At 42.4% G+C, this 12,019-nt stretch overlaps 1 protein-coding gene across 3 annotated transcripts; it reads left to right on the forward strand.

The window, feature by feature from the left end:
- The first annotated feature begins 3,445 nt into the window (after nucleotides 1-3,445).
- On the forward strand, nucleotides 3,446-9,434 carry LOC136551576 (pyrophosphate--fructose 6-phosphate 1-phosphotransferase subunit alpha-like). Of its 3 annotated transcripts, XM_066543123.1 has the most exons (19): nucleotides 3,446-3,793; nucleotides 5,330-5,514; nucleotides 5,672-5,784; nucleotides 6,044-6,118; nucleotides 6,208-6,321; nucleotides 6,489-6,556; nucleotides 6,640-6,723; nucleotides 6,826-6,879; nucleotides 7,014-7,094; nucleotides 7,171-7,264; nucleotides 7,348-7,421; nucleotides 7,519-7,629; nucleotides 7,717-7,761; nucleotides 7,836-7,892; nucleotides 7,962-8,066; nucleotides 8,178-8,294; nucleotides 8,406-8,509; nucleotides 8,789-8,954; nucleotides 9,064-9,434. In XM_066543123.1, the coding sequence occupies exons 1-19, from the start codon at nucleotides 3,698-3,700 to the stop codon at nucleotides 9,199-9,201; spliced, it is 1,881 nt and encodes a 626-aa protein (XP_066399220.1). In that variant the 5' UTR covers nucleotides 3,446-3,697; the 3' UTR covers nucleotides 9,202-9,434. The 3 variants fall into 3 exon arrangements, with proteins under 3 accessions (XP_066399220.1, XP_066399222.1, XP_066399221.1); XM_066543124.1 differs by lacking the exon at nucleotides 5,330-5,514 and having other exon boundaries at nucleotides 3,645-3,793; XM_066543125.1 differs by lacking the exons at nucleotides 5,330-5,514; nucleotides 5,672-5,784 and having other exon boundaries at nucleotides 3,634-3,793.
- Nucleotides 9,435-12,019: the final 2,585 nt, after the last annotated feature.

The following is a 12,019-nucleotide window of genomic DNA, read 5'->3' on the forward strand; positions in this document are numbered from 1 at the left end:
ATGTGAGCGCGCAGATCGCGTCCACCGAGGTAATGGCGAAGATCATTATTGCCATCGTGGCGATCTCAATTGCCATCTAGATTAGCCCTGTGACCGTGGTTATCACAGTGATTGTCGCGGTTGTCTCGGCGGTTATCGTCCCGGACATCGCGGCGGTTGTCGTCCCGACGACGGTTGTCATCCTGGCCACCATCATGGCCACCGTTTCCACCTTGACGGTTGTCTGATGGGTCGTTGTTGCGCGAGCCATGTTGGTTGAGTGGCTGTGAGTGACTTGGGTGCTGGCGGCTGTGGCTTGACTCGACTGAGATGGATGGAGCCCGGGCTTGGTTTACAATCTCTGTGGTCTGGGCCATAGCAGCCGTCAGATAGGCTTGTATTTCATCACGAACTGCTTGGGTTTTCGGGGTGTTGGGTAGCCGTTGCATTGTCGCCATGGCGATGGCTACGTTAGCGCTTGGAGTCCTAAAGACCTGTTTGTCCCCCACCCTGTCGAAAGCATCGTTGAGGTCATGTGGCTGGACCCTTATGCGTCGTGCCTCCTGGTCTGCTTCAGCTTCGATTTGTCGGCGATTAAACCGGTCAATATTGCGTGCTTCGCGTGCAGTCCTTTCTTGTTCTGTTTCGCCAACTGCTGGCGGCTCGTCATTGCTGACAACATGGATCAAATCCCCTTATCTTGGCGGGAAAGACAGGGAATTGTGAGAACCCCGAGGCGTGGTCTGGGATATCTAGATCGTATTTGGCGCCTTCATCTTCAGTGATGCTAAAGCTCGGTGTGGACAGATGCATTAGATGCGATGTCAGACGAGGAGCTAGAGTCGCCCTCTTGGACTGTGTGGACGGATCCTTCTTGATAATCTTCAATCCGGATCATGTTGACGAAGTTGTGTGGCTTCGGCCGAGGTCGGTGCATAAAACACAGATCCAAGCGGTGTTGTAGGTTATACGCGTAGCTGGAGGCAGCGTTTCGCAGGCCGTAGGGCTAGACCTGGTGGTTCTCCGTCGAGGCTTCGTACTCGGAGAGCCGAAGACCCATCGCGAAGGCTGGCCGGCGACGAGCGGAGCGCCCTTCAGGAGTAGATATGACCACGAGATCTGTACCAAGTCGTTCAGGACGACTGGTCGGATAGATCTGTTGTGGGGAGCGGTTACCTGCTCATTAGGTTGACTTTGAATCGTACTTACCAGAGCTAGGGTTTCAGCGAGTTTGGTGCCGACCCGATCGATGGAGTCGAGCAGGTCGGTGTTGTCGATCTGCTTCCCTTTGTAGCGGGGAAGCGGATGACGAGTTGTCGGCGTGGCTGAAGATGATGCAGGTGTGGTCGGAGCCAGATGTACCGTGGTCGGAGCCGTATCCGTCATGGTCGGAGCCGTATCCACTGTGGTTGGAGCCGTATCTGCCGTGGTCGGAGCCGTAGCCAATGCAGGTGAAGCAGTGGTCGGCGCAGACTGGATCCACGCCTCCTCCGGGGTCATGGCAATGAAGTCGTCGGAGCCGGTGGTCCAGGTGATCTGGCCAACGGTGAACGTGAGGTCGTTCGGCTGTAGCCACGGAGCCAGGAGATGATGACCATCTTGTTTGCTTGGAGAGCAGTACGCACACCCCCTACCTGGCGTGCCACTGTCGACGAAATATGGTCGACAGTCTACCTAGGGGTATGCCCAAGGTAGTAGATTGTCGGCAGACAGATGCGCAAGCCACAAACAAGACGGTGACGTAAGACAGACACGAGGTTTTATCCTGGTTCGGCTGCCAAGAAGGCGTAATACCTACGTCCTGCGTCTGATTTGTATTGCTTGTATGTCAATGAGAGGTGTTTTTTAGAGGGGTCCCCTGCCCGCCTTATATAATCCGGGGGGCAGGGTTACAGATCTGGAAACTAATCCTAGCCAGTTACAATTGCCATATGTGGCCGGATAAGGATTCCTATTCTAACCGACCAGGATCTTGCTTGATTACCAAATCTGCCTTGACTCCTTGCGCGGGACTCCAATCAGGTTGGCCGGGCCGCGCGTCGTCTTTTGGTGGACCGGACCCACTTGATCCGGGCCGGCCCAAGCCTAGCCGTAAGGGTATAGGGGTTAATACCCCCACAGCGTGTATTTCACACGACTTGTGTCATGCATCTATGAGGTATAGCCACTTGGAAATGAAAAAAACAGTTTCTTTTTTGTTTTCTCTCTTTTTTTCTGGAGTTCTTTTTTTCTGAAAAGGGTTTCTAGGCTAGTTACTGGATATACACTAGAAATCGATTTTCAGTGGTAATTAGGTACGCTTCTCTACAAATGTATGATTTCTAGTGCCCCTTGATAGAGGAAGTTGAGAAAACCATCTCTACAAATCGATGTTGATTGCAACTAAAAATAATTGTTTTTTTAGAAAACGGGAAAATTCTGGCCTCTGCGACTGCTTACAACCAACTAAAAATTATTTGTGTAGTAGTATATTGCATTCATTTGAACTTAAACATTTTTAACAATTTGATCACAATTTGAGAAGGTTGACTTAGGACATAGCTAAAGTGACATATAATTTGGAAAGGAGGGAGTATGTAATAGATATGAATACTTCCATATAGTCTTAATTTAACTCCCGTCCACTCTATATAGTAGGGTAAGTATAAAAGAGAACATAGGCTGTAATCATGTCAGTTTCAAGATCCATCTATATATGTTTTCCACGGTCATTTTGACTAAAGTTCCATGAAAAGGTGGCTACAAAATCAAGCGCGATGTTAACTTTCCATGAAGATCTAGGAAAATTTGAAAGAACGTCCAAATCCATGGGAAACTACAAGTGTCTAGCTAAGAAACTGGAAGCAGAAACCTAGTGCTGGAAACAAAGATTCTGGAATACTGGTTCTTGCCCAACTGCATCTCTCTTTTTTTCTACATCGGCAAATCGAATGAAAAACATTATTCCATATATGATATAAATAAACAAAAACAAATTATGGTTGCTTTCGTCCGGGTGACAACGACGTCAAGTATTAATTCATCACTGGATGCTGACAGACACACCAACGAACGGGTGATAGCTAGGTCAGGAGCATTTTAATTATTGGATTAGAGAACAACACTTTTGCTTGGTGGCTCTTTATTTCATTCTTTGAGTCACTTTTGCTCGCTGGTTCCATGTGTCACCTATAGCATGAGTTGTAGTTGAATTTTGCTTACTGGTTGGGAGACCTATATATGCGCCGTTTGAAATGGAGGAGTAATCAGCCTGTTGGACAGGCCGTAAATTATAAGCTGGAATAGTATTTTTCTTTCACACCAAACCAGCTAAATCAGGCAGCAGTAAATAATCCACGATCCAGCCCAGCCAGCCGAACAGGCTGAATATAACTGGCAAAAAGTGAATGAAAGAAGAAAAGAAAATAACAAGAGGCTGCAGCTTGTCACCTTGAAGGTCACTCCGGCTGACCAATCAGAAATAATCACAATCACAGCTTTGAATACCAGCACATAGAAAAAGAGGTTAACAAGGGAAATGGGGTCAAATTGATGTTGGTAGCATCAGGGGCCCACAAACAAACAGCACTCTTGCGTGCCCCTTCAATTCCTTACAAAAAGGTAGCTAGCTAGGAAGAGCACAACCTACATCTGCACCTGCACTGCACACAGAAATATAAACTTGTCTTTGAGGAATATAATCGAGGATTGTTGAGGGAGGGAAAGGGAAAGGGAAAGGATGAACGCCGACGACCTGGGCTCGCCGAGGGAGCTCACCGGGCTGCAGCGGAGGAGGGCTCTGTACCAACCGGAGCTGCCTCCATGTCTTCTTCAGGTTTGCGGCGTTTGCCTGCCAATATTTCTTAGTTTCTTCCCCTGCTGCATCTGCAATTCTGCATGGTGGTAATCCTGATAAAAATCGACAATTTGGCCAACGGTTTATGGCATGATGCAAATCCAGACTACGTTACGTCCAAGCATGCATCCTACACCTTTGGTTTCTCGAGTGTCATGGATCTTTCCAAGAGTTATTCTTTATTATGTTCTAGATGTAACAAAAGCACTTGCTCCTTTTCACCGCCATATGAAAAGGAAAAAAAAAACGCTCCATTTTGGATGCACCGATCGAGACCGAGGAAATTTTGTCACCTTGCTGTATAGGAAATGAACATAGATAATAGCTTAGTTGATGGAAGACGACGAGTGAAACAACTCTGCCATGTAGGCTCCACTCCTAAACTCCCTTTAGTCTTTCTTCTGAACTACTCCGTGCTTCTTTCTTTTATAAATTCTTCTCAGATAGTTCTAATGATAGCAGACACTTGGGAGCCTTGGTGATTATTAGTCATGGTCACGAGATCATTTCCTGTAGTTAACACCTTTCTGACCGGTGTATGACAATTTTGCACAGCAGTGGCGGCCCCAGTGCTTCTAGAGGAAGCAGAGACTTCTTGGTTTATATAGATAGAAGCTTCTTTTTCTCACAAGTCACAAGCCCCTTTTCTTTCAACAGGATTCAAAGTTTTGTTTTTTAAAACACATGACGTCACAAGATGTTTGACGTTGATGATACTAGGCACTTGCTCCTTTTCACTGTATGAGAAGCGAAAACACCGCTCCATTTGGATGCGCCAAGACAAAGGAAATTTTGTCACCTTGCTGTATAGGAAATGAACATAGAGCAGGCGGTTAAGCCCCAAGGGTGGGAGCTGGCCGGCCAGGGTTCAATCCCTGGCTCCTACAATGGCCTCCAAAGAAGGCCGGGTCAAGTGGCCCTTTTCAAAAAAGAAAAGAAAAGAATAGAAAACATAGCTAATTGCTCCTTGATAGAAGACGTTGCCATGTAGGCTCCACTCCCACTCCTTTTCGTCTTTATTATCAAGTAAGTTATAAGTAATAGTTCTTTCTTTTATAAATCTTCCCAGGCAGTTGTAATGAATCAAGAGACTTGAGAGCCTTGGTGATTAGTCATAGTCACGAGATCATTTCCTGTAGTTAACACCTTTCTGACCGGTGCATGACAATTTTGCACAGGGCTGCTTCTAGAGGAAGCAGAGACTTCTTGATTTATATAAACTTATTTTCCTCATCAGCCCCTTTCGTTCAACAGAATTCAAAGTTTTCTGCCCTGTCCTTTTTCCATAGATAGAAAAAGTTAAAGACCCAAAATGAGTTTTTTTTTTGTTCTAGCACCGCTGCGTACATCACACAAGGACATGTTTTAATTAGCACCAGCCAGCATCGGCATGCTTAGATCGAGCTACATGGCATATTCAGATACTCACTTTTGCCTGAAAATATATATTCTTCCCTCATGTCTCTGGAAAAAAAATATGTTTTATTACAAATTCCATCCACTATATATGACCAGGGAACGAGAATCAGAGTGGAGTTTGGCGACTCAACAACGACCATTGATTCAAAATGTGCCGACATTGTCGCACAGGCATTCCCACACATCTTTGGTCAGAAGCTGGTGCGTTTCCTAGAGCCACACACTGACACGGTGGTCTCTGAATCTGATGCACAAGTCATCCAAGAACACCCACCAATTAGGTTGGATTTGAATTCCTAATCACTTACTTTCAAAAAAATGAATTCCTAATTGCATGCTATGATGACCCAGCTAAAGGGTTACATCTTCAATCGTGTCAGGATTTATATTATACATAATAATATAATTGTATTGGCAAATCTAAATATGTGTGTGTAGGGTGGGTGTGGTGTTTTCTGGAAGGCAATCACCTGGCGGGCATAATGTCATATGGGGTACTTATGATGCTATGAAAGCTCAGAATCCACACAATGTTCTGCTTGGATTTGTAGGTGAGCATATTTGCATCAGTCAACGTGTTAGAATTTTAAATTACTCTTGACTCTTGAGCAAGCAAAATGGTTGTTTTTAATAAGGATTAAGAAAAAAGAATCCACAAATTTTTGATGTGCTGCCAAAGTCCACTGAGAAACATAATCATATAACATTTTCTTAATGTAATGACACAGTTCTCCTGCGTCAAGAAAATAAAAATAAACATAATGATAAGGGAGCACGACTTAAGTTGATTTTTCTTTTTTTTTTGGATAGGTGGCACGGAAGGCCTATTTGCAAAGAAGACGCTGGAGATCACTGATGATGTGCTTTCGTCATACAAAAATCAAGGTTAGTCATATACATTTAGTAAGCTATAAAATTGTTCCTTATGTATTATTACATATGTTAATAATAGGGGAATCTTTGCCTCCTTGAAGGTGGTTTTGATTTGCTCGGCAGGACTGTTGATCAAATCCGCACGACAGAGCAAATAAATGCTGCTAAGGCAACATGCTGTGATCTTAACTTGGATAGCCTAATCATCATTGGAGGTGAGACAAGAGAGTACCCCCAAAAAAATCTCATTCTACATTAAACTATACGATAGCAGTGAAATTTTAGCCTCCTAATCAAATGGGATTTGCTCGACAGTTTGTGAAATTTTAGTCTCCAATTTGAATGATAAATAAAGTGATTCTTAAAGGTTTTTAATCTACAGGGGTGACCTCCAATTCAGATGCTGCTCAGCTTGCAGAGATCTTTGCGGAGCATAACTGCAAGACAAAAGTATATATGTAGTCATTATTCATTGGCATACTACTTATCTTGCAACCTGAAAGAATTTTTCAGAGACGTCATCATTTTTACAGGTTATAGGTGTCCCTGTAACGCTGAGTGGTGATCTCAGGAATCAGTTCGTGGAAACAACTGTTGGTTTTGATACAGTGTGCAAGGTGATTTCTGTGACAAATTTCTAGCAGTGCAGCAATTCAAAATTCTGAATGCAGTATGAAAATGCCGTATCCTGAAAAGTTTGTTCGATAATTTGCTTTCAGGTGAACTCTCAGCTTATAAGCAATGTTTGCCTTGATGCAATCTCAGCTGGGAAGGTATTTGTGACATATATCATTCATAATGCTTGAAAGCATAAATTTCTGGTCATTTATTTTTCAGAGTCAGGAGGCCAGAACTGAATGTATCTAAATGGTATGCTTACTCTGCTTGACACTCTCCTCTCTTTCAGTACTACTATTTTGTTCGCTTGATGGGTGGCAAAGCATCTCATGTTGCGTTAGAGTGCGCACTTCAGTCACACCCAAACATGGTATGGTTTGATCAAGTGGAACTATTCCATAATAAGTTAGGCCTCTGCATCTTTACTAGTAAATTTCTGCATTCAGGTTATATTAGGAGAGGAGGTGGCGTTTTCAAAGCTCACATTGAAGGAAATTACAAACAAGATATGCGACGGAGTAGAAGCAAGGGCGGAACAAGGTCTGTACACTTACAGGATAATTTGTTGCATCAAAATATTTTGTAACTTGCAATAATCTGGTATATGGGATATCAATTTTTAGGGAAATACCATGGAGTGCTAGTTATTCCTGAGGGACTAATAGAAAGCATACCAGAAATGTATGCACTCATTCAGGTACATGTTAATTCTTACTTACGCCTAAACGACAAGATCTACAATGCGTGTTCTGTTCCATCTGATTTTACTCATTTTCATTCTAAATATATTTCAGGAAATCAATAATCTCCACAGTAATAATGTTTCTGAGGCAGACATTCCATCTCAACTTTCTCCATGGGCCGCTGCCTTGTTCAAGTTCTTGCCATCGTTCATTAGGAGAGAGGTTGTGCATGACTTGTATAATTGAATTTACTCGATATTATTTTACTTTTGAAAACTGAAGATCTCAAACATGTTTTTGTTCATTCAGTTGATCCTGCATCAAGAATCTGATAACTCAGCACAGCTATCTCAGGTATATGATATGATATGGTAGCTCTTCATCAAAATTTTATCTTGCACAATTATTGATGACATTTCCTTTTCCAGATCGATACCGAGCAGCTCTTAGCTCATTTAGTAGAAGCAGAAATGAACAAGAGAACAGTAAGTTCCACTACATTTTTTTTTCTATTACAGAATTTTTGTTGTTCTGATGTTTTAATTGGTTTCTAGAAAGAAGGAAAGTACAAGGGAAGAAAATTCAGTTCAGTGTGCCACTTCTTTGGTTCTCAAGCCCGAGGATCGCTACCATCAAACTTCGACTGCAACTATGCTTATGTAAGAAACAAATCTAAACACATTATTTTGCTCCCACAACCACAATATATTCTTTTCCAGAAACAACATGTGGTAGTGGTATGGCACACATCTAAATGTCAAAGAATGCAGGTTCTTGGCCATATTTGTGTGCAAATAATAGCAGCTGGATTGAATGGTTACATGGCTACCGTAACAAATCTGAAGGACTCGACAAACAAGTGGCGATGCGCTGCTGTTCCTCTAGCGGTATTCTCCTTTAACCTGTTATTACTACTGTGTTAGTCTGTTTTCTTGGTGAATTATGTTCAAGCTTTCTGCCTTCAATACTAGAATGTGATTATTTACCATTCTTAACAGGCAATGATGAGTGTGAGGAGGCACTTGCGTGGCCCTGGAGCTGTTCCTATTGGGAGGCCAGTCATCCATCCTTCTCCTATTGACCTGAAAGCAGAGTCATATGCGTAAGTTGAAGCATCCTTTTATTATAAAGTTATTTCCCGTGTTACAAGTACCTAAAGATTGAACCCTGAAATGTTTGAGTCATGTCTGTAAAGAATAATAAGAACAGTCGATGGCAGGTAAAAAAGAAAGCTTTAGTTTTGCTTAGTTTTCAGGATAACCAGAAACAACATAACTGCATCCATTTGTTTCTTTTAATACCGTTGAATTTCAGCCACTCTGCAAATTCAGGAAACAGGAGAAGTATAAACAAACTCTTTTTTGTTTTATATACTACTCAGGGTCCTGAGAGAGAAAGCCTCAAGCTTTCTGTTAGACGATTTCTACAGAACTCCAGGAGGCATTCAGTTCGAAGGACCTGGCGCAGGCACCAAGCCTATCACATTGACCATAGAAGAGCAGGACTATCTGGGTGACATCGAGATACTGCAAGCCTACTTGGACAAGGTGCACACACACACACACACAAAGAACACATATCTGATATGTATCTAGCTTCAGAAGATAAGAAAGTCAGTACCTATTGTTAAGCTTATCAAACATAATAATGTCACAGGTTAGAACCATCCTGAAGCCTGGATGCTCACGAGAGATTCTCAAGGCATCAATAAGCTCGATTGCGTCAGTAAACAATGTGCTCAAGTTCATGTCGGCACCCCTCAATACAGAGCTTCCTCTCTACCACTTCAACTGATTTTTGAAACCTCGTCACACATACACTGTTTTAGTCAGTGAAGATCTGGCTGTCATATGACATCAGTCCAGTTTACAAAATCTGGTGGAGAATCCAGAGTGCTCTCTACAACACTGTTCTTTTGTAGCCTCTTTTTTCTTTGTGATATAAACTTATTGCAGATACTGTGTAAGGATCAATAGTAAAATATACATAGGATAGATTCTACTGCCTAAGCTGCCTAATCACTTTGTCACTAAACCGACCAATTTATAAGAGCACAAGTACAATGTCAACCACCGGAACGGTCATGCTGTCATACTTGAGCCCATATAAACCCAGTAGTCCGTCGATTGTCACGAAGGACCTCAAAACCTAACCAACATACGAATCAAGATCGTACATGATTCAACACAATGCCACATATTACATAAAGTTCGCAAGTAGTTCAACATACATCGGAGTACAAATAAAGTTATTACAACACCAAGTTCCAATTTAGTAGCGGAAGCAACATAGTTTTGAAACCATCACACACACGGTTAAGATACATGTCAGTTCCATGATCAAGTCCAACAAAAACAACCTGAACAAACTAATATAGAAGGACCGTGCCCACGGTCTCACTCCTCGTCCACAGCTGGAGAGAAGTAGTTCTTGCAATTACCATGATACACAGTACCATCTGCAACAAGTGGAAAATAAACCCTGAGTACGAGAATGTACTCAGCTAGACTTACCCTGTCATAAACCAAAAATAAAGAGATGCCAAGGATCATGCAAGACTTTATAAGTGGAGCTATTTTGATAATATTTTACATAAAAAGCTGAAGTAGTACATGTATTGATAATTTTAATTTCTCTAGCAACAAGTTATACCGATTCACATTAAACATATCTAGGTTGGCACCTGTACTAGAGCAATCACTTAATTTAAGCTAAAGCAAATAATAGTAACCATATCCGGTATAGTATTTTCATATTCATCATAACCATCACATTCCATTAAGTTACTACGATAAGGGGCTCAGTCAAGTTTCTCACTATTCAGGAGAGATGGCGATTCGAATCGATTACAACCAGCTAGGCAAAAATCCTAACACAAACCCACGCTTCCCCCGCCGGGTCACCTTTTATACAACTCAGGACTCAACTTCGCGGGTTCGATCAGCGCCGCACCCTCAGGGACCAACCAGCTGCTAGGACGCTCAGACCCGGCCTGTCCTTGGTCTCATATTCGGCTTCCCGCACATCCTTACTGGTCACAAGCTTTTTGTCAGGGTCGAAGATTTTTATTTTGGTCAAAAACTGGTCACAAGATCCTCTTTTCGTGGTCACAAGTTTTTTGTCGTTTTTTAGCACGTCTTCTGAAATTTTCACAGGCCACGTCTTTCACTTGTTTAGGCTCATATTTTCTGTGGTTACTTTTTTTGTGCTCCTAAGTGAAGAAAAATATCAAAAAAATAAAAAGAAAAAGTCAAAATTTCCCAAAAAAAACAATGACAGCTTAAAAAATAGAAAAAAGAGAGGGGCAAAAGAGGAACAATATCTATAGGTGCACATAGAGAAGACCAAAGTGAGCTTGTGTTAGCGTGTGCTGACTTGTTTCTTGTTTGTGTTGCTGTTGCTATCCACCATACTTATTTTTCACACACCTGTCACCTTGCTATCCATCATACTTATTTGTCACACACCTGGTACTTGAAACATTTTAGACCAGCAACGAGAATAAGTACTTTGGACTATAATTCAACATTACTTTTATTACTGACTTGTGTGCCAAATATATATATTATTCTTGTGTGCCTTCCAAGCTTCACAAACTCTTTAGATCAGTACAGAAAAAGGGCCTTGCAATCTCGGTACCACTGCCTCACAGGTATCACGAACCAGCCGCCAATTATACCGCCCACTGCTTGTGTTGGTAAGAACTTTGTAAGAGCTTGGTAAGACGCTTTACTTGCTGTGAAAAGTGACACCACTACAACTGCAACCACGTAGTCATTTGGTAGGGATAACTTTCATCGTTTGTTCCTGTTTTTGTGTTTACAATGGCAGGAGATAACCAGACTGGAGATAACAATCCTAAGGATTTCAACGAGTGTGTCAGCCAAGAGCAACTGCAAGCTGTTGTAGACGATGCCCAAAAAAGGATGAATGAGGCCGTCACTGATGCACTCATTGAACTCAACATTGGCAACAGCATAGGAGAGATTGGATAAACTAATTTCCATGCTAACCGACAAGGTTACTGAGTTGGAAACCTTTGTGGTGGGTAATAATGACATCTCCGGCAAGCAACACCGATGGTCTCTTGCCAGAAGACACTGGTGCATGATGCCAGTGGGAACATAGATCGAGCAGCCTTCCGACAAGCAATATTACGACGACGTCTTCGCCGCAACACGACAGGTATGGGTGGTGTCCACCACCATCAAGGTAATAATCACCGTGTGCCCGATGATCCTTATGCTAAGATTAAGTTCACAATACCATCTTTTTTGGGTCATTATGATGCTGAGGGATATCTTGATTGGGAGATGACAGTAGAACAAAAGTTTAATGCCCACCATGTGCATGAGCATCATAGAGTTCGACAAGCTACAAGTGAGTTTAAGGATTTTGCCATTATTTGGTGGAATAGGGCTAGCTGCATAGGATGCTTTACCTAGTTCGTGGGAAGAACTTAAGGTAGCTATGTGTGATCGCTTTGTACCTCCTTCTTATCATAGAGACTTGCGTAAGAAATTGATGCGTTTAGAACAAAGAGATAAATCTGTACAGGATTACTATGGTGAGCTCCAAAAGGGATTGATGCGTTGTAGTGTTGTCGAGGGGA

This window comes from Miscanthus floridulus, chromosome 4 (genome assembly GCF_019320115.1).
Source record: "Miscanthus floridulus cultivar M001 chromosome 4, ASM1932011v1, whole genome shotgun sequence".
Lineage (NCBI taxonomy): Eukaryota > Viridiplantae > Streptophyta > Magnoliopsida > Poales > Poaceae > Miscanthus > Miscanthus floridulus.

What these genes read in the sequence shown, in the direction of transcription:
- LOC136551576 (XM_066543123.1), top strand. Translation starts at nt 3,698, where the DNA reads ATGAACGCCGACGACCTGGGCTCGCCGAGGGAGCTCACCGGGCTGCAG. An exon ending in TGTTCTGCTTGGATTTGTAG is followed by an intron (nt 5,785 to 6,043) that starts GTGAGCATATTT and finishes TTTTTTGGATAG; the next exon opens with GTGGCACGGAAGGCCTATTT. An exon ending in ATGCAATCTCAGCTGGGAAG is followed by an intron (nt 6,880 to 7,013) that starts GTATTTGTGACA and finishes CCTCTCTTTCAG; the next exon opens with TACTACTATTTTGTTCGCTT.